The 25,833-nt window shown below is 42.5% G+C and overlaps 1 protein-coding gene across 5 annotated transcripts in view; it reads left to right on the forward strand.

The window, feature by feature from the left end:
- Nucleotides 1–25,833, forward strand: part of RNF130 (ring finger protein 130) — a 220,168-nt gene that overhangs the window by 51,886 nt on the left and 142,449 nt on the right. For all 5 annotated transcript variants that reach the window (XM_056516991.1, XM_056516995.1, XM_056516990.1 and 2 more), the window contains exon 2: nucleotides 12,845–13,039. In XM_056516991.1, coding sequence (XP_056372966.1) covers nucleotides 12,845–13,039 — 195 coding nt within the window. The remainder of the gene's footprint in view (nucleotides 1–12,844; nucleotides 13,040–25,833) is intronic.

Raw genomic sequence — 25,833 nt, forward strand, 5'->3', positions numbered from 1 at the left:
TTGTGCAGAAAAATTCCCCAGGCAGAGGAGCAGACAGGGGATGAATGCAGCAGCTTTTGCAGTCTTGCTGTTTAGAGAGACAGTCTGCTGGGTAAAGCAATGTTCTGCAGCAGTTCTGGGTAAGGAACCGACAGGAGTTTGTGAGGAAGGACTATGATGATCTGTGGGAAAGCAATGTATTCTGGGAATTGTAGTACTCAGCAACTGCTCAACCAGGAAGCACAGTGATTATCTGAAATAAGAAGAATTCCACAGACACACAAAACAAGTATGTTTTTGGTGGTTTCAGAACTGGGTCAGACAGGTTTAAATAAGTGTTTCCCACTTCTTAGTAGCACTTTCTAATTGGTGCTGCCATATGCCAATTTCTCCTATAATGGGAAATGTTCAGAATAAAGGGGACACTGCCCTAATTTAGCATTGAGACTCCTTCACCAATTTATTCTGGATGCTACAGCAACCTGCTATACAAAGGATTACATCACTGCTTAATTCACTTGAATGGAGCTGTATTGCAGTTTCCTTCACATTAGGTGGCCAGGAGCGTCATCGGCCTGGAGAACTGCCAAAAGTACATCCCTTTGATTTAGGGGTCATGGTGTTTCAAACAACAACAAAAAACGTGGTCTCAAATTGCTGGAGGTGCTCAACCAAATGCGGTTGTGCATTTATACTGGGGGAGCAGATCCTGCCCTTGTAGTCCGTTGCTAGGAGCGATCCCCGGCATAAAAATGCATACAATGGAGGATGCCTGCAGCGGACTACAAGTGCCACAATAGAATCCTACACCAAATAGACGGTGTGGATGTGTAACAATTAGAATAGGGGTCATGGTGTTTCAAAGGAGCATGCAACAATGTTACAAAATAAGAATATTACCTTATGCATTCCTTTATTGTGCTAAATAATTCCGCCGCTAATAACACATTACTTACTCTGTGTAACAGTGCTCCGGCTCTCAGGTCCGTCCATGAACCACAGACACGCGGAGTCTTGGATTTTGCATCCCCTATAATGAATTCCCTGGGTTGCTGGACACATGGAAGCTAGTTCTTTATAATGCCATTGACTCCATTCATTTGTTTTGATGTATTTAGTCTTATACGCTGTATAATACTGCGTTCCCCAAGCCATGTAGAGCAGCTTCCATAAATGTCTTCTAGTCGGGATAAAAATGAACTGCGCCTCATTCTTGTTAGAATTCATTACAGGTTTCTGTAAATACAATTGATCACTCCGCCGTGCGAGTTTACACTGATTTTTCCTACTTTCCTCTTTAATATTTCACACTTGATTTTTACAGCTCTATAAATCATCCCTCGGTAAATATGCATCGAGCCGTCAGTGTTTTAGGAAGAAATGAAGTGCTATGCAGCAAAATGTGTTTGAAGAGGAGTCCTCTAAAATGTTGCCTATTAATTCTCGTAGGTGTCTCTTCATAGGGTCGGTCCGGTACCTGAACCGGGAACATGGTGCTTGTGGGACGCTTATTTCATATTTTAATTTACATTTTGACATTTAGTGACTTTGTTTTTATACATACTAATATACCTGCATGATGTTATAGAGCAAGCGGAGCTGAGCAGATTCATATATGGCTTGTGGGAAAATACTTACTATAAAGTGTAACTTTTTGCTGAAAATCCCTGCTTTTTGTATGGATAAAGAGTATCACCAAATAAAGCTTTTAATATAGTGTTCCTTGTGTAATGAGCAGACACTTTCCGATTCTCTTGCATTTAAAATGATCAACATAAATATGTTTAAAATGTAATAGAAAAAACAGCCACTAGGTCAGACAGGTTTGGTCTCTTCCTGGCCTAGCAGGAGACCAAACTCAGGAAGTGCTTCTGGCTGCACTGAGCTTGATTGACAGCTGCAGAGAGCCTCACTGAAAGCTGCAAAGAGGCTCACTGAAAGCTGCACAGAGCCTGAGGTCTTCTATTAATCACAGCACTGTAAACATGTGAGGGCGGAAGTGGTCCCCCAGCAAGCTTCATTGATGTCATGCCTGCTGGGAAATGCCTGCTTTCTCCTGCTGAGAGATTGCACTGAGCAAGAATAAAGGTATGATGCACAGCTTTTTAAAGCTCTGACGTTTTTTAAGGAGTAGTTAGGGAACATAACCTGAGTTAGTTTAGAAAATGTTATTTGATGACAGGTACTTAAGAGTCCAGTGGGCGGTCTCATGCAGTAATTAACCACCTTACCTGTATGAGCATGTACACAAAGATAGTTGTCAGTCACTTACTAGGACCGCCCACTGGACTCCTAAGCATTGGAAGAGCAAGGATTTAAATAAAAAAGTTACAAGTTATACTAAAGATTTTCCCACAACACTAAACACCTTTTTCTGTCTAGTGCCTGCTGTAAGAAGTGACTGTCCAAAGTGTACGGAAGCCTCTTGGCATATGATGTTCGAGGAGAGAAGGGTGGGGCTATTTTGAATTTTAACTGCCCAATTATTTTTTATCTGCCCAACCCTATTGTGACGGCTAATGGCTGTCCGGGCTTGGAGTTGAAGTTTTGCAACATCTGGAGGGCCATAGTTTGAGACCACTGCCCATTGGGGAGAAGTGCTCAGCTGGGCATCGTCCTTGTTCATTGACGCTTTGCATGACTTTCCTTAGATAGTGACTCAATCAGTGTAGGGATTTATAGGAAGTCTCAGCATGTTTGGGTTTCCAAGGAGAGCCGGAAACAAATGGGCACAGTGCTCAGCTGTGGACCCTCAGGCCCTTTTTTTTTTCTCTATCAATAGAAAACAATGCTCATTCTATTTCTGCAGTTTGAGGGAGAAAGGGGCACAGTTTAAAATAACTCTTTATTATTTTTACTATTATAATTTTTTTTATTATTGGATTTGCAATAACATAAGAAACAAACATTGTTTGGGACTCTTATTATTTTTTTAATTACATATTTTTTTTGTATATCAGTAGAAAAATGTGCCACCTTTCTTCCAAAGCCAGCGCCATTTGCCTTGCTGTGTAACTTAAATATATATTGTTCTATTTTTCTCCCCGTGCCAGTTCCCTCTCCTGACATATTTCCCTGCCTCCGCCAGGCCCTCTCTTTTTTTTTTTTCCCTTTTCTTTTCTTTTTTTTTTCATGCACGTTTCATTCCCGTTTCTTTTCTTTTGAATAATATTTTTAATGCGTACAGGAAAAATGTAGATAATTGATCGTCCTGAAAGAAGGCCAGCCATAATTTATTTCACAGATCGTGCTGCTTGGCTGGTAGGAAAAATGGTATGTTAACTCCAGCACTCAGCCTGAAAATTAGAAATTGCCAAGTGAGAGAGAACAGACAGCAGCTGTAGGTTGGACATGACTGGGGTTTTAATGCTCTGCCATTATTCTTGTCCTTCCCAGTTCTAACGTTTTCCACCAGGCGGATCTGGACAGGAAGATGACTTGTATCGCAATCGTAATGGTTTCATTCCCCTCTACTTTGTGTTAATTGAGTAAATCGCTTTACAAGTCATTAGGGGGAAAATTCTAGAAACATTATTTTTCTTTTACTTCAATTGCTTCAGATCTATCTCGGTTATCGTTTCCCCCTTTTGTTATGTGTTGACGCATAGCAACAGTCCCAGTGACAGCTTGGTGTGCTTAAAGGTGTTCTGGGCATTTAAAATTGATGGGCCAATAATAATAGGCCCCACCCCTGGCACCCTATCGATTAAGCTGTGTGAAGGGGAGTCAAATTCCCACCAATGTAATATTGCTAACCTACCCTGAGGATAAGCTGTCAGTTTTAAAGCTTTGATAAGGCTAGCTTCACACTGTGTTTAGCAGTAATCAAGCAGTAGGATAGTCCTAGTGCATCCATAGAACCCCATTTAACCATTGGGGGCCATGTAACAAATTTTGGCTTTCATTCCTGATTTGGCAAACTACAGCGTTACGTTATTTGGCTGTAATGTAAAAAAAAGTATACTGTGTGGTTATACCTCTTTTTAACATGGTAACCCTATGTATGGCGGATGCCGCTAAGTGCCATCAGTCATAGCTATACGTCAGATGTAGGGGAGGGTTGGGGTTACCGGGATGAGTGCTTGTGTGTGTGTGAGTTTGTCTGTCTGTGTTGGGCTTCCTACGGTTGGGTCTCATATGTGCCCTTCTGTTTTACTGGAGAATATTTTTGCATATTCTGAATCTCTGTGACTGTGCTAGAGCCGGTCTCTGGGACCTACGTATTCCTTTGTGTATGTTCTACCTTGTTCCACCTTGTTGGTGGTGTTTTAATTAAAATGCAAAACTTAAATAATTTTTTTTTTTTTTTTTTTAAAGCTATACGTTAAAGCTATAGATCAGATGTATTTGTCTGACGAAACTAATCCGTGTCAATCTAGCCTAAACCCCTTTAGGGTAGGGTCACATGTAGTGCATCCACAGTGTATTTCACACTGCAGATGCGCCGAGGGCAGACACAAGAGCAAGCTCCCTGTTTCGGCTGGGTAGCTCTGTTTGTCCGATCCTAGAGCGGACACACAGAGCTACCCAGTCGCAGCAGGGAGCTTGCTCTTGTGCCTGCTGTCAGCACATCCACAGTGTGAAATACGCTGTGGATGCGCTACATGTAACTTGTGTAGCCTCATTTAGGGCATAGAGATCCTCTGGGGGTGATCGGAGCGATGCTAGAACGGTACCTCAAGAAAGCTGGATACTTGAGTCAGCATTGTGCAATAGGAAGCAATCCAATACTACATGGTAGTGCTGGGTGGTATGACCATGGTATTTTTTTTCCACATATTTCCCCCTTACCACCATACACTCCCCCCCCACCCCCCTCTCGAATTAATTGTGCGCTGGGGAACTAATCATATATGACCCTCGGGCGCTGTCCTGCTCCCCCCCCCCCCCCCCAACCGAATGAATGAACTATCAGCTGTAACAATGTCCCCACATCGGGGGACTAATCATGTTACCCACAGGCGCTGATCTCCTTTTCCTCCTGTGAGCCGCGGACGCAGAACGGAGAACGGTAGCTGTCACCTCCCCCTGCAAGCGCTGAAAGCCAGTGGGCTACGGGTGCTGCAGAACTTCTGATCAGAACCAATCAGATTGCTTCTTTTCTTTTTCAGGGGCCTTGTTAAAAATGAAAGAAGCTGGTTGCTATGGGCAACTGGTCAACTTTTCTTCTGCACATGTTTTGTTAAATCTCCCCCATTGAAGCTTGGTTGAGAGTGCACATGTATGGTGATCTTGGGAGTCGAAACTGTGTCCCTCTCTCTTCCTGTAGTTATATATAATAGCCCAGAATTCACTGCCTCCCTGCCTCTCCCTGTGTGGTAAGTCATGCTGCATCCTGTCTTTTAGTTGAATAAAACATGGCTTTTGGACTGAACGTGAGAATAAGGAAGACAAGGCCCATTAATAATGTAGAATCAATGGCCAGTCCACAAAGGCTTATAGATCTGTAGACAAATTTTGCACACCCATTCCTGGATAGGTAGCTTTTCCACACATACGAGATCACTGTCCTAAGCAAGGATGGTGATGGCTAATAAACCTGTTGAGTAAGAGATTGAGGATATTAACATTTTTATTTTCAAAAACACAGCGTAGTATAACTATTATAAGGCATTGAGAGTCAACTAAATAATGTAGACCAAGAGAGAAGAGAAGGGAGGTTGAAGTGAGGTGTAGGAGATGGACATCATCTATACTTATGGATTATAGATCTGTGCTTGTAGTGGTTTAGTGTTAATAAATCATGCGAGGGAAAGTACTTATTGTAATGTCAGGTGAACTACACTTGTTCAAACACAAAGGTCTAAATCTAAGGTCTGCAGCTCATATATGCAATATGTATGTATGTAAGTGTTTCTGGAGGTTAGATGAGATAAAGTAGTCGTCAAGGGAGATGATTCTCCAGCCAGCTTTTTTTGGGAGCTTATTGTGGCTGATAACAGGATACAATAGGGCTGCATTGCTTTAAAGGGGTACTCCGGTCCTCAACATCTTATCCCCTATTCAAAGCAAAGGGGATAAGATGTCTGATCATGGGGGTCAGCTGCTGGGGCCCCCCGGGATCTCTAGTGTGGCACACCAGTCATCCGGTGCACGGAGTGAACTCCAATCCATGCCGGATGACGGGCGAACACAGCCTCCACGCCCCCTCCATTCATTTCTATGGTAGGAGACTATGTACAAGCTGTCACGCCTCCTCTCCTAGACATAAATGGAGCTGGCATTGTGTGAGGAACATGGAAGCTCCAAGCTTTGGTGTTTATGATGCCGTGGTAATGGCCAGGAGATTGTGGGGGTCCCAGTGGCAAGACCCCCCCACGATCAAGCATCTTATCCCCTATCCTTTAAAGAGGTACTTTTCTTTCTATCCCCTATCCACAGGATAGAGGACAAGTGTCTGATCACGGGTAGTCCAACTTCTGGGACCCCCCGCAATCTCAGAAGATTTCAGAACACCAGCTATCCTCATGCACGGCGCGGTGGTGGTCAACATGCCCCCTCCATGCACTGTCTTTGAGAGATTCGGAGATACACAATCGCTGTACTTGTGTAGAACAGTATCGGTGTTCTCATTTAATTGCAACATTTCAACCCAACGGAGAGAGTTTAGCAAGCCTCAATAAACTATTATGTATATATATATATATATATATATATATATATATATATATATATATACATACACATACATAAACCAAACTGCATCCAAATGATGAGTGCTGTCTTCTATTACATTAAATTGTGGGAGACCTAAACCCACCAAGAGACCTGCACCACACCACAAAAAGTTGGTATGTGCCGTTCACTACAATCCTTTTCTTGAGGTGGGTCAAGGCAATCACTGCCCAAGCCAGCTTGGTGTGGGCCATGTAGGCAGTAATAGCTGTATTTTCCACTTTTGCCCAGAGTATCCCTATAAGTCGGTCTTTTTGAGATTACAATAAAGCTAAAGATCATCTGTCCTCCTTTTCCTCACGTTCTATCTGTTTTGATTCACGGCGAGGACATTGAGTTTCTTGTTCCTCTGTGAAGTCGGAGATTGCCTGAGACTGAAATAACATTTATTTCCTAAGTGGCCGTGTTGTCATTTGACAGTTAATTGAATATCCGTACATCAAATAGCGAAACAAATTGTCTCTTTAGTCACCGCTGCCCATAACATTCAATTCCCTTTAATCACTACTAAAGGACGAGCTACAAAAGAAGAGGCGTCTTTCTTCTCCCTCACTGAATCAGCATGATCTAATTGTAAAGTGAATTTTTTGATATTTTGCTCCCTTCTCTCCAAGGCGATGCATTTAAGACAGGTAGAAAGAACAAAGCGCTGTATTATATGTACTGAAGTGTATGTTTATAGAAAGTGCAAATTTTTTTTTTTTATGTCGATGCAAGATTTTCAATAGGTGTTGTCAGCAGTTACAATTTTCTTTCATTATTGTCACACTTTCTTATATTCTTTACTTTGTAAAGCACCATTTTATGCCTTTTAACAAAATGCTTTTTTATGGAACTATAATATTAGACAACCAGATTATTGATTTTTGTATACTTGCCGCTGCATTGTAGAGTATGGAGCGGGCACAAGTCCGGAGCCCGCTCCATACAGATTGCTGAGCACCGCCGCGCTTTTCAGTTCCGGCTCTGCTTGCCCGAAGCCGGGCTAAGGGCGGAAAAATTCACCTGCCCGGCACCCGGAACTGCGTATCTACAGCATACTTCTCTGTCCATAGATGTCTCTTATTGGTAACAGACTATGTTGAGTACTTCTGCTTAGAAGCTGATCTGGAATACATATATGATCGTTCTTATTATATTGTAGTAACAAAAAACCTTGAGAAGACCAGGTCCTTCTCCGGACAATATTTTATGTGACGGATTTTCAGTCTACTATACACTTTTATAAACAACCTTTAAAGGGTAACCCCCTGGCGGGGAAAACCCTTACTCGAAACGCTCCGTAAAATGTTGATATTTATTATATACTATTTAAAAGTTGTACCCTCCACATACAATTGTTAAAATTGTCAGTGGTATATAACTGGTTAATCTGGGAGAATAATTTTGCTTCTCCTTTCTGGGATTAAGGTGTTGACTTAATTCACAGAATGTTTATTCTTGTGCGCTCCTGGCTGCGCACTGGATATGACAGCAGTTTTATCCCTGCTCGTATGTACCGCTATACCTGCTTGGGGAGGCTATCCCTTCATGTTTTAATCCAGTGGTATAGCGGTACGTATGAGCAGGGGTAAACTGCTGTCATATCCATTGCACAGCCAGGAGCGCACAAGAATAAACATTGTGTGAATAAAGTCAGCAACTTAAAGGGGTACTCCGGCGGTAAACTTTTTTTTTTTTTATTAACTGGTGCCAGAAAGTTAAACAGATTTATTAATTACTTCTATTTAAAAATCTCAATCCTTTCAGTACTTATTAGCAGCTGTATGCTACAGAGGAAATTCTTTTCCTTTTTTTAATTTCTTTTTTGTCTTGTCCACAGTGCTCTCTGCTGACACCTCTGTCCATGTCAGGAACTGTCCAGAGCAGCATAGGTTTGCTATAGGGATTTTCTCCTGCTCTGGACAGTTCCTGATACAGGCAACAGGTGTCAGCAGAGAGCACTGTGGACAAGACAAAAAAGAAATTAAAAAAGAAATGAATTTCCTCTGTAGCATACAGCTGCTAATAAGTACTGGAAGGGTAAAATAAGTACAAATCTGTTTAACTTTCTGGGACCAGTTGATGTAAAAAAAAAAAAAAAGTTTTCCTCCGGAGTTTCCCTTTAATCCCAGAGAGGAGAAGCTAAATTTTTCTCCCAGATTAACCAGTAATATACCGCTGACAATTTTAACATTTGTATGTGGAGGGTACAATTTTTAAATAGTATATAATAAATACCAACATTTTACGGGGGTTTCTAGCAAGGGCTTTCCCCGTCAGGGGGTTGCCCCTTAAAGGTTGTTTATGAATGTATGCCCTGGAACCTTCAGGGATCTTTTCTTTGGTGTTTAGATAATTACCATACACTTTGAGACGACCACCTCCATAATAGACCACTTTTTTATGCAATTTTGCTTGGTCTTCTCTAAGAGGCTTCACTCTATATTAAGTTATACTAACAAACTGGGCAGAATAATTTTTCATGCACTATTCTTTAGTATATTATCATTGTAGGGCTTAAATATGGCTGCTCTTGCCTAGCTTCACAAGTTCTCTTAATCCAAATGTAGGTTTCTAGTGAAGATTAAAAAGTTTGTATGCTTGTAAGTCTGGAGCGTGTATGCTTGTAATTATGGAGCATGTAGGTGTGGAGCGCATATGCGTGAAAATATGGAGTGTGTTTGCTTTTAAGTCTGGAGCGCGTATGCTTTTAAGTCTGGAGCGCGTATGCTTTTAAGTCTGGAGCGCGTATGCTTTTAAGTCTGGAGCGCGTATGCTTTTAAGTCTGGAGCGCGTATGCTTTTAAGTCTGGAGCGCGTATGCTTTTAAGTCTGGAGCGCGTATGCTTTTAAGTCTGGAGCGCGTATGCTTTTAAGTCTGGAGCGCGTATGCTTTTAAGTCTGGAGCGCGTATGCTTTTAAGTCTGGAGCGCGTATGCTTTTAAGTCTGGAGCGCGTATGCTTTTAAGTCTGGAGCGCGTATGCTTTTAAGTCTGGAGCGCGTATGCTTTTAAGTCTGGAGCGCGTATGCTTGTAATTATGGAGCATGTAGGTGTGGAGCGCATATGTGTGAAAATATGGAGTGTTTGCTTTTAAGTCTGGAGTGCGTATGCTTAAAAATATGGAGCACGTATGTATGGATTATTTACTCCCTGAATTTTTAAGAATTTCCCCTATCCCTCAAAACTCCATTACATGCTTTTTATTAAATTATGCCTGACATGATTCATGTGAACATGAAATAGGAAAATTAGATTTAAGCTTTGGCAAGAAAATGTCCTCTTGTCACTGACCTTTGCAGGGACTTTTGGGTTGGAGAGTTGGGAAATAGGTCAGGGCCTTTCTTCTTTCCCAGGGTCTGCAGTAGACTGCTTTCTTGAGCATTTATTTTTTTGTAGCACTAGGGTGATTGCACAATTTCGGTCGTCACTATCTCAATTTCCTATGTATTAGGAGCAAAGGAGGAAGCCAGTTTGAGAGGTGTAACACTAGCTCTGAATCAGTCATAGTGTCATAGTCAAGCTGCAATGAACAAAGCTGTTTTCAGTATTACAATCTGTTACTAGTTCATGGAGAAAAACAAGGACAGGTTGGACTTTTACTGTTCCATGAGGTTATTGCTAGTTATCTATTGTCAGGGTCCGGGTTGGTAGCAGGAAGAACACTGAAGTGGATCCTCTGTATCAGTGAGGTGATGGCGTGGGCCGTACCAGGGGAACGGAATCTAAGGGGTTACTGGTATTCACCAGAGCCCGCCGCAAAGCAGATGAACTTGCTGCGGCAGGTAACCCCCAGGTCGTTCCACCTGATAGCGACTCAACCTCACTGATTGCTGAGACAGGCGCGGTACACTAGGACTAGGCAAAGGCAAGGTCGGAAGTAGCAGAAGGTCTGGGCAGGCCGGAACGGTTCGTAGTCAGGGGCAACGGCAAAGGGTCTGGATAAACAGGCAATAGGCACACGTAAACACTTTCACTGGCACTAGGGCAACAAGATCCGGCAAGGACAGGAAGGGGAAGTGGGTTTTTATGTGCAGGGAGTGAATAGGAACTGATTGGGCCAGGCACCCATTAATGGTGCACTGGCCCTTTAAATCTGAGAGACCCGGCGCGCGCGCCCCCTAGAGAGCGGGGCCGCGTGCGCCGGGACTGAGCAGGAGGACGGGGTAGGTGAGAAGATTGGGAGGCGACCCGCGGGCAGGCACGTTCCGCCGCGCGGATCGCATCCCCGCCGGGGGACACAGAGCAGTGCTCCCGGTCAGCGAGTCTGACTAGTGCTCTGCAAGGATGAACAGGACGCCGTGAGCGCTCCGGGGGAGGAGCGGGACCCGGAGCGCTCGGCGTTACATCTATTATAGGGTTCTCCATGCAAACTATGTTTGTATGATATGAACTAAATACTCGGAATATGACTGATGTGGTAAGGTTGTTTACTCTATTTCCTATTGTCTGCTTTCTGCAGGGGTTATTCTTCCTGGCATCGGGATGTTCCTGCGCAGATGATTTATAACAGCAGTGCAATGTTATTGTATCCACATTTATGGAGTGTACATTTAAACTATAAAGATGCACTCTTGTTTTAAGAATTAGTATTGAACTATTATTCTGGCGACACCAGGTTCCCCTGAGGATGTCCCCATGCGCCTTGCATTATAGCATGCGGACAGAAACGCGTCGGGAACGCGTGCAATTGATCTTGTCAAATTCTATAGTGCTCTCTAGAATAAATGCACACCGCATATCTATCAGGAGTGTATAGTAATAGTTCTTTATTCTAAAAATATCCTCATTACGCCAATTCTGGAATATTGGAGTATTGAAATCCTGAAACATAAACATATATACCTACAAAGGACCCCAAACAATGAGACCAAAAAACAAAATACGGTATGTGGTACAATTTTGACAATCTTTATTGAAAATTCATCACACACAGAAAATGAGAAACCCCAATGAAACCCATAAAAAACACACATGACACAAGACAGATAAAATCACAGGAGGGGAGTAGTGCTGGTGGCCAGCTATAAATAAATTAAATTCCCATAATGGGCTGTCTGTAGAGTGCACCAGAGACAGTATATGTATATGCTCCAATTAATATATATACACTTTTTAAATAATCCAATACATAGTATGGAAACACACTATAGGATAGGAATATGGGTGGTAAACAGAATTTGTGAAGATTGTGGGAATTAGGATGTAAACATTGTCCTGGCATAGCAGCTAAAAAACATGGAAACAGAATTGATATGTATTAATCGCACAGGCCAATGAAGGAATAAATGTTATATTTTAATGACACCCCTTTATATTTTTTCTACATTTATGTTCTTAGTTATCTGCTCTGGACAGACAGTGCTGGGGTCCGGTTTCTCCCTTCTAAACCCATCACACCACGTCACTGTGGACCTTGTATTGTGAACTGGGACACAGTTTTGTTAAGGGCCATCCCAAAACAGTTGAAGCATACATTCGTCCAAAATGTCTTTGGATGCTATAGCATTAACTTTATCTTCCTGAAATGCAGTTCCAGGCCTTTAAAGGAGATTTATAAGCTATATGCTCACCATGACTCCACAAGGCATCCCAGCTGATTTGTTTTAAAATCGGACCTCCATAGCCCACATAAACAGCCTTTGAAAATCCAGGTGCTTCCTGCAGGGAACTGAGAGCTGCAGAAAACTACACAGACCATCACCCCCTGTGCTTGTTTCCTGTCAGAGCTGCAGGTAGGATCTGCCTTAGGCTAAGCAGGTCAGATGGTTAGAGAAGCAGTGAATATAGATGAGAGAGAGGAATGCAGCATCAGCCAATCACAGCCCAGGTCATGTTGCTGAGCTCTTTAGTACAACCCATGCTATTACCAATGTATGTCTATAGAGGTGACGTAGCGTGTGCTTTGCTTTATATATATATATATATATATATATAAGTGGGTTTGGCTGAAACACCTAAACCTAATTATTAAGATTCATATATGATTCATCGTAGTCCACATACCTTTGTCCATAATAGATGGATAGATCGATACTTGAAATAAATATATATATATATATATATATATATATATATGAAATATATATAGAGAGAGAGAGCGCGCATCACAAAATTTCTTAACTCCTTTTTGCCGAATTAGTATAAATATATTCATTGTAACAAGTTTTTTTTACTTGCCTTATTGACTTTTTCCTTCTTTTTCGGCAGCTCCGGACAGACAGGGTTGCGACTCGCACATACGCTTCCCTGTGCCTCCGAACACCAAGCACTGGATTGCTCTCCTGCAACGCGGAAATTGCACATTCAAAGAGAAAATCCTCAGAGCCGCGTCCCATAACGCCACCGCCGTGGTCATCTATAACAACAATTCCAATGAAGATACTGTCACCATGACTCATCCAGGTAAGTCAGATGTCCTAAGAATGAAAGACATTGTTACTGGGATAGAATTAAACACCAGAAAAAAATGTGTAAATTATGTTATAATGTGATCTTAGATATTCTAGTATCCTCTATTGTACAAGTACAGTAGTACCAGCTTTAGTACATAGATAACAGTGGCTGTTGTAGTGTATTTAAAGAAAATCTGTTACCAGTGTCACCTGCACTAACCTGTCAGTACAGACAGGTAGTGCAGGTGACACTGATGACAACGGTACTTACCTTGTCCCGTTCCGTTCGGGGATCTCCGGTAATCTTCTCCGTTAGCTTCAGCTCCTGGCCTGCCTTGGGGCACGGGCGGAGCTTAGTGGCGTCACCGCTGCTGTTCTCTAGCAGCAGGCCGCACAGAGAGCAGCAGCGGCTTGGGGCATGGGCGGAGCTTAGTGACGTCACCGCTGCTGTTCTCTGCTGGACCCTACTGCTAGAGAACAGCAGTGGTGAAGTCACTAAGCTCTGCCCGTGCCCCAAGCCACGCCCGGAGCTGAAGCTAACAGAAAAGATTACTGGGGAACCCTTGCACGGAACGGGACAGGTAAGTACCATTGTCATCAGTGTCACCTGCACTACCTGTCTGTTCCGACAGGTTAGTGCAGGTGACACTGGTGACAGATTTCCTTTAACATAGCACCAGTCTTAATGTGCCTATATTGCCAGTCGTAATACATTTTTGTATGGCATGATTGCAGATATACTAGTTTAAAGTTCATTCACTACTGAAATACCCCTTTAAACTTGTAGGGCATGTCAAATGAAATGTGTTTGCAAATACATTCATTTAGCAGATTTGCATCTTTCACCTGATATTTCTGCTCCTTTCCACCCTGGTTGACAGCTTGTGGCCTAGGTTACAGACCACTATTCCACTCTAGAAGCGGTGGTTGGGTGTGGCTGTTTTGTGTGTGTATGTGTGTGTTTGTGTATATATAGTACAAAATATATATATAGTATAAATGTATATATAGTACAAAACACACATTCACACACCAACCCGATAACCTCTTCTAGAGTGAAGGTCTGTAACCCAGGCAATGAGCTGGGGAGGGGAGAAAAGGAGCAGAAATATCAGGAGAAGGAAGGCAAATGTGCTAAATAAATGTAATTACAAAAATAACATGACATGCTCTATAAGTTTAAACTATAGATGAGATGGTAATACCCTTTTACTACTAAAAACTGATCTGCTGTGTTCCAGCTAGTGTAGGTCCTGAGGTGGCAGAATTTGCCACATTTTCTCTTTGGTGTTTTTATAATAATTTTGATGCTGCACTAGACATAATACAGTGCTGTGCCTGTGTTTCTATGATTTTTGTCCAGTTTGTGCCCCAAAAAGAATTCCTTTACCTTGGTAGTAGAAAGTAGCACAATATCATTGGGGTGGGGGGGATCCATCACAGCCTTGTGTATTTCTTTATCGAGGATAATATTGGCTACAGGATGACAGTAACAGAGGCCTGTAATTGCTTCGTATTGCTTCACTTGCTGTCATATTTGCAAATGTGTATTGATGTTCTCCTCAGACGAGGCCTACAATTTACCATCTTATCACCATCGACTTCATCATCTCTGGCAATCTTAACTGCATTCACTCAGAAGCATTGCTTAGTATCTTATCTGGAAATGGTTAGATAAATGCTGAAGTAGGGTTTATCCTCGTCTACAATAGCCCGGCTATTAAAGCTGACACTTCAGCTGAATGTTCTACTGCATGTAAATGCAGCGTATTACAGATCCATACTCCTATTAGCCAAAACAACACAAAAATATTGTGCTATTTGGCTAATAGGAAGAATGAAGGTATACAGTAGGCTCATGGTTTTCAGTCATGTATACACAGCTGCCTGTCAATAAAGACCATGAGGAGACTTGGAGGGAGCATGAGTTTTGTAACATTTTTCTATTGTTACCTCTTTTGGACATTAGACAGACATGTATATCTGCAGGATGTATGAAGCGAGCTCAAGAGCTGAGCCTATTATGTACATTGCGGCTGCTGTTCACAGATCCCGGCTGTTTAACCATTTGGATGCCAAGATCGAAAACCTCTAAACCAGGGGTACTCAACTACTTTTAGTAGGGGTCCGCTTTCCAGGTCTGACATCCGGTGAAGGTCCAAGCTAAGACCTGGTTCACACCTAGTGGCCGCAGTGTCATGCCAGATATAGGTGCTGCCTGTTTTAAAACATTATTTAAGTGTACCTGTGTACCTAAATATAATGCTGTCAAACACCATGCCCCTATGCCACTATGATGCATCCCCCTCCCCCATATAAACTATGCCACTATGCCTGCCCCCCATGTGAACTCTCCAGCTGTTGCAAAACTACAACTCCCATCATGCAGACAGAAGAGTATGATGGGAGCTGTAGTTGTGAAGCAACTGTAAAGTTAAAGGGTACCTTTCATCAAAAAAACGTTTGATATATTATAGATTAATGTATGCAGAATAACTTTCCAATTGCATGTTATAAAAAAAATATATATTCTTCTTTCTATTTAATATTCCACTTTGAAAAAATAACCACTAGAGGTCTGACTCTGCCTTACTGCATGCCCTCAGATTCAGAGCTGCCAGCTGAGCTTGTCTGTGTCCTGGCTGCAGTCTGAGATTTAGGACTCCAGCATGAGTCTGAAGTCTATTAAAAGGGCTTGCAGGCAGGACTGGTAGGGAGACCCCTAGTGGTCATTTTTTCAAAGTGAAAAATTAACATAGCATATTTTTTAATAACATGCAATTGAAAAGTTATTCTGCATACATTAATCTATAATATATCAAAAGTTTTTTTTTGATGAAAGGTACCCTTTAAAGGTTGGGAAATACCTATAATACACTTCCAGGGCTAGACTGGGAGCAAAAATAGGCCCGAGGATATTAGACTATGCAGCCATTTTTATTTACAGTGGGGGGTAGCAGCAGTCAGACACCCATTAAAATAAAATGAGCTGCATACATTAAAATCATCTCGGTTTAAGTGGCTCTCCAGCTGTTGCAAAGCTTCAGGCCTTATGGGAGTTGTAGTTTTGTAACAGCTGGAGAGCCACAGATTGAGGTACATTGTCACCCATCATCCCTGCAGAAATTACAAGTGACTCCAGCTCTGATGGGACAGTCAGGAGAAAACACAATTGTATAATGACTGACAGGAGACGTCTTCTTTGTTGTCTTTACTTTTCTTCTTCATCTGGTCCTTGTCTACTTTCAGCTCCATCTTCTCTGCAGAGTCTGATGCCCGCACATCATTGGTTACTTTGTTAGCAGATCCTCATCCTCTGTATGCCAACAGGGGTGGGTAAGAGGCAGATGTGTTGGGGTAGGGAGTTTCAGTGTTTGGGGGAAGCACAGGAGACGTTATGGAGATGGTTTTGTGAGGTGCAGAGGAGGGGAGAGCACAGGCGGAGATCTTGAGCAGATTGAAGATTACGGGAAGGGCGGTATCGGGAGATAAAGTCAGAGATGTACAGAGGGTACAGGATGTTGTCGGCCTTGTAGGTCATGGTGAACAGATGAAACTGAATGTGCCAGGCAATAGGTAGACAACAAAGGGATTGGCTGAGGGGAGAGGCAAAGCAGGAGCGAGGGGGGGGGGGGGGTAGATTAGTGAGGCAGCAGCATTGAGGATGGATTGGAGGGGAGCATTTGATGGAAGGCCACAGAGGAGGATATTGCAGTAGATTAAAAGGTGCCCATAAAAACTATAACTTGTCCTGCAAAAATTATGCTGTCATACGCCTCTGTTGATGGGTCTTAAAAGGCAAGGTGATAAAAACTAGAAACGAAAAAAAAAATTTAAGCTCTGCGGCAGGAAGGAATTAACCTGACAAATATAACCACAACCATTTCTTCTTCCTCTTATTTGTCTGTATTTTGCTATATTCTCTAGTAATGTAGCTGTTGGATTTGCTCTCTTCTGTCCATGCATAAAGTTGCAAAGGGAGCGAGAGAAACAAATCCAGTAGCTTTGATAGACAAGACCCTGGGGGATAGACGTGAGTGAACAAAATTCCAGGATTTTTTAAGTATATGGCATGTACAGGAGGGGAGTGGGAGCAGTCCTGACAGCCCCTGTGTACTCCCAACTTAGCAGCTACCCCTATTAACCCCTTCTGCTGTCCCGATACTGGGGAGCTTTCAGTTGGTTTCGAGAGTTTTATGGGTGACATTATGGTATATTCTGAAAATGATTATTACCGCAAGTCCAAGAATTATGGCATTAGTTCTACTTTAAAGTAATTCTCCAGGATTATATAGATAACAATGATCAGTGCATAACTCCCCGGCTGCTGTAGCTGGGAGGTGTCCGCACTGTGCAGGCAGGTTACTCCTGTGTGTGTCTCGCTCATACATTTAGCAATCTGTTATATTTTTACATTTGTGGGAGAAAGGGGAATGAATAGTCATGGGAGAGATCAACCACTGAGAAGTGTTTCCTGCGTTTCAGTCCTGTTTTGCAGCCTTCCTCCCACTTTCTTCTAGGCGTCTCCGGTGTAAACAAGTTGTTCTTTTTTTAGTTCTCAGATATATAAGAAATGCTGCGGAAGCACATAGGGCCACGTGACTACATGCTCATAGGTCAACAGCTATGTCTAGGATCACTGCTTGCGGACTTTGAACAAGTTTTGCACAACTTCTTATTAAGAATCACGTTTTGCAAACTTGAGAGAGGCAAGCAGCACTGGACATTGTCATATTGCTTACCGCAAAGTCTTACCTCTGTCAGGAGTATGCCTGAGATGTCCGAGAAGCTTTCCAAAATGTACATAAAACACATCATATTTTAACAAAAAATGGACCACTTGTAAATGGACCGAACCTAGTCCCTAGTAGACTACATTTCACCCACTAAATGAATTTTTTTTTTACTAGTGACAGTCATATACAATATCAAGAAATAATGTACACGTGACAGCTTATCTTGAAAAATTACCTAAAATGAGATGGCTTCCTATGTATTATTTGGCACTGTATGTAATACCTTTTGGCCTCTACCCAAGACTATAGACACCCGACTACTGCTTTAGTGTGTGCGGCCTTGATACATTGATTATGGCATTGTTGTTTACATGGCATTTGAGCTGCTCGCACTCCACGATAAGAGTCCTGCCGTCTCCCACTCGCTGCCATTAGTCTGACTGTCTTTCTCCTATTGTTTTTATGTCTGTCAGTCTCAGAATGAATGTGTGAAGACAGATCTAAAGGAAGGGAACATTTTGTGTTTACTGCTGCAAGAATGAGGATTTAAAGGGGTACTCCCACCCTAGACATCTTATCTCCTATCCAAAGGATAGGGGATAAGATGTCTGATCGCGGGGGTCCCGCCGCTGGGGACCCCCGCATTATTGCATGCAGCACCCACCTGGTTTTTCACCAGAACCGCTGAAGGGTCTGAGTCGTGACTCCGGGAACGGAAGTCTGTGACGTCAGGACTCCGCCCCCGTGTGACGTCACGCCCGTCCCCTCAATGCAAGTCTATGGGAGGGGCTCAGACCTTCCAGCGGTTCCGGTGAAAAACCAGGTGGGTGCCGCATGCAATAATGCGGGGGTCCCCAGCGGCGGGACCCCCGCGATCAGACATCTTATCCCGTATCCTTTGGATAGGGTATAAGATGTCTAGGGTGGGAGTACCCCTTTAAGTGTTCTTCCCTTATGTCTTATTATTTATCACGTGTGCATGAAGCCAGCTATGGTGATCAGAATGATCCCACACTACATCACCTACCGTAAAGGGGTTGTACATATGTACACATTTAACATGTGATCACTTTTTGAATTGGCTGGAAGCTACAGCAGTTGGCTTATTGTCTAGTTTACAGCCTCAATAAAGGATGTTGTCCTAGGTCAGTGTTTCCCAACCACAGTCCTCTAATACCACTAATTGGTCATGATTTGAGAATATTCTATACAGAGAGCACATGTGGTGATGCCTAATGCACTGACCAAACTGAAAGCGGGTTCTCCCACACTAAACCCAGTACACAGGGCTCTAGTGTGGGTGAACCATGCTATCACTTACCTCAATCCGCGCTTCGGTTCCAGAGACACCCGTTGTATAAGGCTCCATTGATATTATGTAAATAGCCGACTTCACGAAATGGATGCAGGTCCCGCCTCCATTGGGCAAAGACAGCCATTTCCAGATTAGCAATGGACATAATACAATGGGTATCTTCAGAACCAAACATCGGATCAGGGTAAGTGATACCTTATTGCAATCCTGTTTACCTGCACTATAATCCTGGGTATTGGATTTAAAGAGTGAATGCTGTCAGTTTCCCTTTAAATCTCTTGCAACTTTAGGGCCCAAAATTTGCATGAAGTCACATAGACTTTTTTTTTTTTTAAAAGTACCTGTCACAAAATAAGCTCTTCTAAACTAACGCTGGCTATTCCCTAACTACTCCTAACACTCCTCCCACCCTTAAAAATAAAAATAAAAAAAATTCTGAGCTTTAAAAAGCCCTGTATTGTACCTTAATTCTTGCTCACATAGTGCAAACTCTCAGCAGGAGAAAGTGGGTGTTTCCCAGCAGGCATGACATCACTGAAGCCTGCTGGTGACCACTTCTGCCCTCACATCATTGCAGTGCTGTGATGAATAGAAGACTTCACGCTCTGTGCATCTTACAGTGAGGCTCTATGCATGCTTCAGTGAGGCTCTTCGCAGCTGTCAATCAAGCTCAGAGCAGAGAAACACTTCTTGAGTTTGGTCTCCTGCCAGGCCGGGAGGAGAACAAACTCACTGTATTAATTGTGGCAGGGAACAGAACAGAGCCACCCAGTGGCTGTTTTTTCTATTACATTTTAAACATATATATGTTGATAATTTTAAAAGCAAGTGAATTAGAAAGTGTCTGCTAATTACACAAGGGACACTATATTAAAAGTTTTATTTGGTGACAGGTACTCTTTAGGGCTAATCCGTATACTGATCACTGTAGACTTGGGCAAGTCATGAGCTCTAAGGTGCAAAAGATGTAAACAGATATCCTGCTGTCAAAATGCATTGTACAAGTCGGACAAATACAAAAAAATGTTGTCACCAAAAGTCTATGTTTTGTGGATGGATTAAGATCTTATCGAAGAAGACTTGTATTATAATATAGTCTTGTAACATTCTGAAGAGATGGCTCATGTGTTGCGCTTTATAAGCAGATAAAGCAATAGAAAATACTCCCATTATAACATTCTTTTAGTACTGTCATTATAGAGCAAGTATTTGCATTGACATTGTCCGCGGTGGCATTGCTGCTGCAGATGGCCGTTCGAGCTGTATGGTTGCACTGGGTGATGTAAGGGGTCATATCACAGCCACTTGGATACTTGGGTTTCATTGTGATGTTATGGATAAGGCTCCAGGACTTGTCTATTTATAGCTAGCTGTTGTGTTATCTGAGAAGTCGTCTTAAAGAAAAGGTTCATCTCTTGGAAATAGTTTCTCATTAATGCATCTGAAAGATCAATCTCGGGCTAATGTTTTGTCAGATTTGACAGAAGGAATAGCGCTGCATGCATTGATATTCTCATGGAAGAAACAGACCGGACGGGTAGTGGACCCACAATGTGTCATGATCCAAAACCACAACACAGATCTGAGCAATGACTTAAAGAAGATATTTTCCCAGCTTGGGCATCACAGTATTTATTGACGTAATATTTTTAGTGTAGGTCTGTTCTGCAAAGAGGAGAAAGGAGTAAGGAGATCTGAGCTGTGGGTGGGTGTCAGACCCCTACAAGCAAATATTGATGGCCTGTCATGTTTCGTCATTGGGGTGAAGGGGTTAATCATTTGTCCAGTCTACAGCCTGGTCATACCCCACTGACTGCCTGTGTATAATCCCTGTATTCTATCACAGTACCGTCTTAATATTGACTTATAGTAAAGGAATCATTTTGGCATTTCAGTATTGTCTTATCCTTTCACGGTATGGTGGTTTTATTTAGTCATGGTGTGATGTTACCAGTCATCGTATGGGGGTATTTCATTGCAGTCTTCTCAAGTCACTGTATTTATTATTTGGGGTAGGACTAATCTCTGTATACAGACTGTTACAGGGGCACAGTTCACAACAATGACCACCAGGGGCAGGCTATTTATTACTCGTGCCACCGATGACAATTTTCCCAGCATTACAACTGGTATAAATGAATAGATCTTAGTTTATAGTCTTTGTTAAAGTGGAGCTCCGCTACTTTATAACTTTGACCCTCTCCGCAGGTTTGAGTGGGTGATCCTGTTGTAAGTTTCCCTTTAAACCTCCTTTCTTTTATCATTATAATGCTGGTTTAAACGTCAGCGTTGTCTTGACCATGTCTACATGCCTCAATGCAGTGAGTTGCTGCCATGTGGTTGGCTGATTGGCTATTTGTGTTAACCAGCAAGGGGATAGTGGGTGTAGGTATCAATATTTAGGCATCTTTGTGTATATTCATGTATTTTGGACATTGCTATCTTTTACATTACGAGATGTATGGTCCGCATCCTAATATTTACTACTCCCTTTACCTTTTATGAATTGTTACTTATTACATACTGGGCATATTGCAATAAAACTTATTGGATTATAGTAAAGTATATTATCTGGGTCCTGTGCAAATAATACTTATCATTACTTATGAATTTTGATGTTGCAGTGATGTTCATTAAATATAGGGCATGTTCATTATATTTTTGTTTTAATGAGTCTTTTATGTGTTGATGTTTTTAGGAATACTGTATCGGGGTTTGTGTTTTTAATATCAATAAGATTTATTTTTATTATTACTAAACTTACTGTGTATTTATTAAGGTAATATTTGTTTTGTTATTTTTTTATTAATTTTTTTGTCCTTAACCATCCGGGGTTTTATAGCACTTTATGGAAACCCTGTAATCCATATTTACACTAAATAAATAAATAAATACTTACATTTATATCTTGGGCTTCACGGTTTAAAGAAAAATTGTGATTGCGATTAGGAAGGTAAATAATGCGATTGCACAAAAAAAAACAAATGGTGAAATCTCCCCATTTTATGTCCTTTCCCCCTATTTCCTACAGCTATTCCACGCATTTCATGATGTAAAATGAGGGGATTGGCTATGAGGGGAATGGTTATATGAAATGAGGGGAAATGGCAATATGAAGGGGAGTGGCTATTTGAGGGGGGACGGTAATATGAAATGCATACAGCCATTTACCTGATATAGCTGTTCCCTACATAACTCAATCCCCTCCATGTCATGTTAACTGTTTAGAAATGAAATGGGGAGAAATAAACTTAATTCCTTCTCCCCATGTTATGTATATATATATATATATATATATATATATATATATATATATATATATATATATATATAATATATAGAGTGCTGGGAAGAAGTCACTGGGATTAAGTCACTTCCTCCCAGCACTAGGCACTGCTGTGAGGAACAACATTTCTGATGCGCACCTCCAGTGCCAGTCATCTGCAACGTGAAAAGCCGGCCAGTCCTCTGCCGGAACCGCTAGAGGAGCCGCTGCCGGTGTGAAGGATTTTCTTGCGCCCCAGACATTTGTGCATCTGCTTCTCCCGTCAGCTCTCCGGAGATTTCCAAGAGCAGAGCAGGACAGGGCAGTGTCTGAGGTGCCGTGATTGGCTCAGCCCCCAGCAGCAGCAGGGACGTACAGGAGAAGAAGCTCTGTCCCCAGCAGCAGCAAGGACATACAGGAGAAGGAGCACAAACTTACAGGAGAAGTAACACAGCAGCATGTACATCTTTATACAAGAAAAGTACCTCAGTAGTACCGAGGAGTGGGTTTGTTACCGTGTGTGACCCCATTAGTAAGCAGATAACATGAGGAGGGGATTTGTTATAGTGTGTAACCCCAGTAGTAAGGAGATTACATGACTTCTCCTGTATGAAGATGTACGTGATGCTGTGTTACTTCTCCAGTATGTTCGTTCTCCTTCTCCTGTATGTCCCTGCTGCTTGGTGCAGAGCCAATCACGGCAGCTCACACACTGCCCTGGGGTTAGGAAATCTCAGGAGAGCTGAGGGGAAGAGTGGATGCATAATCGTCCGGGGCGTCTAAAAATCCTGTACAACGGAGCCACCGCCGTTGTACAGGATATATCAGCATAACTTTTGAATGGCTGGAGATATTTCGATTTACTTTGTACATGTGTTACTTATATTTAAAAAATATAGTACAGTTTAGGGATGTCCCAATACAGCAATCTCTGCCGCCTGAGAGTAAAACAGCAGTGCCTGTACAGTTTAATCATACTCTTCCATGATGTTGGTCAGGCTGCAGGATGTTTAGAACTCCTGGGCAATCTTCACAGTCCGAGAGTAATTCGATCATGAGATTTACCCGAGATCCCATGCAAGTCTATTGTCTGGGAGTTTTAAACATCCTGCTGCTGCACCAACACCATGGTAGAGTATGATTTAACTGTCCAGTAGGCAGATGCAGAAAATTAGATGCGAGGCAGATGCAGAGGGGACAGGGCTGATGCAGGAAAGTAGATTTATTAGGGGCTGAAAGAAGAGTGGGGGGGGGGGCAATATAAAGCCTAATGTTCTTGGTAAGTTATGAAAAATAATACAATACAATTAAAAAAATTACAAATAAACATTTTTTATATCTTTTATTTGGTTACAAATAAAATAGTTTGTTATTTATGTATTGTTGCTTTTTCTCTCTCTCTCAAGGTTTAGGGAGGGAGACTGGGCAATGCCGGGTACTGAGCTTGTGTTCAATGAAATACTCCAGGAACACAATGACCTTTCTCTTTTCAACCATGTTAAGGAGCTTTGAGGGGGAGAGATAGGAGATGTGTAAAAATAGCCATATATTATCTATAGGTGGCCTGCACGAGCTCTTGGTGACAACAGCAGAGCGCACCGTGTGATGGAAGTCTCCTGTCACTTAATACATGCTGGAAAGGTTGCGGTAGCCCAGGCAAATCTCTGTACTTCAGCATTATAGACTTTAGTTTTTTCAGTTATTTTACATTAACATGAAGAGTGTATAGTGCACGTTAGACTTTTTTTTTTTTTTTTTTGGGATAATTTCATCGCACAAGGTCATACCCACTAAGCATCTAAATGTCCGATTGTGATATAGCGGTAACACTGGTAGGTGTATTGTATAGAAACAGGCCATAACTGCTCCCCACATCCTGAGTGTGCCTTGTGTACTTGCCAAGTCTGGTTTTAGAAGTGTGCCTTGTACAGTTAACAGTGACAATGTGACTAAATGTGGGGTTTACTATTATCTTAAAGGGGTTTTCCACCTGGATCTGTCTTAAAATTGTTTTTTTAAAGTTCAGAATAAAATTAGGGAATGACTCGATGGCTGCCAAGCAAATCTTTACTTTGTCAGTAACAATTTAGCATTAGCCAGGTTACTCAGTACACCACCATATCATGAGCACAATTGAATTTCCATATAAGTTGGAGAGCGATCATCATCTCTAAACGTCATCATCTACTTCCAGCGACAGACCTCCACCACCTGACCTCTCCCTTCCTAGGCCGGCCGTTATCTTACCCCCGCCAGCTGGACAGCGAGGAGGAGACCGGCTTGAGCTTACGACGGGTAAGTGTAAGAGCTACGTGGTAACTCCATAGGGTGAACAGCGCGAGCAGTGCACACCTAATAACTGTATGTACAGCATAACTTTTCTTCCGTATGCATAAGGACTAGTGCAACGGGTGGGCAGTGCATCAGCATCACACTAAATATATGCATAAACTTTCTCTCCGTACTCATAAGGATCGGCTCATAGCGCCGATGCAATAACCTCTACAGAAGACAGGAATTTACTGTTCTTTGACACCATAGCATTTCTGGAGTTGGCATACAATGCCATATGACTTTCCTTATTTACAGGCTTAGTGTACCTTAGTGTGCACACACGTTATTAAGCAATCTCAAAGCCATCTTCCATTTTTGCAGACTCCAGGACTTATATCACGTTAGAAAATTGTTTACCCAGAAGGAGCTATAAGTTATGTTATAATTGTCATCCTGAATGTTGGCACAACACAAGAGGTTTATATACCACATATTTTTACATATTTTACCTGTATATTTAAATATGCTAACCATCAGTAGTCACATATAACGGCAAAACAAATGCTGTACACATGGTATATTAACAAACTCCACAATATATGCTCATTGCGGCAAACGCGTACAGCTCCACAGTATAAAGCAGTGATTCCCAACCGGGGTGCCTTGGCACTGCCCAGGGTGCCGTGGGATTTTGCAGTGAATTTTTAATTTTTTCTTAAATTTCCCGCTCCGGCCTGCGTGTCTGTGACTCATGGCGCCGCAGGGGAGAAGGGAAGCCTGCGTGTGCACAGCGTCTCTCAGCGTCCCGCTCCCCTCTGCAGCGCAGTGAGCCGAATATGGAGAGGGGAAAATGCAGTGAAACTGCAAGCTGTGCTGGATACCCGTGCCGTGGAAACTGCAAGCTGCGCTGGATTCCCATGCCGGCTTGCTTAAGATACTGTACCCTTTCCACCCCTCTGTTACCCCTTCTAAACCCTGTCCAACCCCCCCCCTGTCACACATGTCCACCCCCTATTCACCCCTGTCACTCTTGTCCACCCCTCTTTTACCCCCTTGTCCACCCATCTTACCCCCTGTCTCCCATGTCCACCCTCCTGTCATCCATGTCCACCTTGGCCACCCCCCATCCATCCCTCTGTCACCCCTGTCACCCATGTTCGCCCTCCATCGTCCACCCCTCTGACCACTTCCTTGTCACCCATGTCCTCCCCCTA

This window comes from Hyla sarda, chromosome 4 (assembly GCF_029499605.1).
Source record: "Hyla sarda isolate aHylSar1 chromosome 4, aHylSar1.hap1, whole genome shotgun sequence".
NCBI classification, from domain to species: domain Eukaryota; kingdom Metazoa; phylum Chordata; class Amphibia; order Anura; family Hylidae; genus Hyla; species Hyla sarda.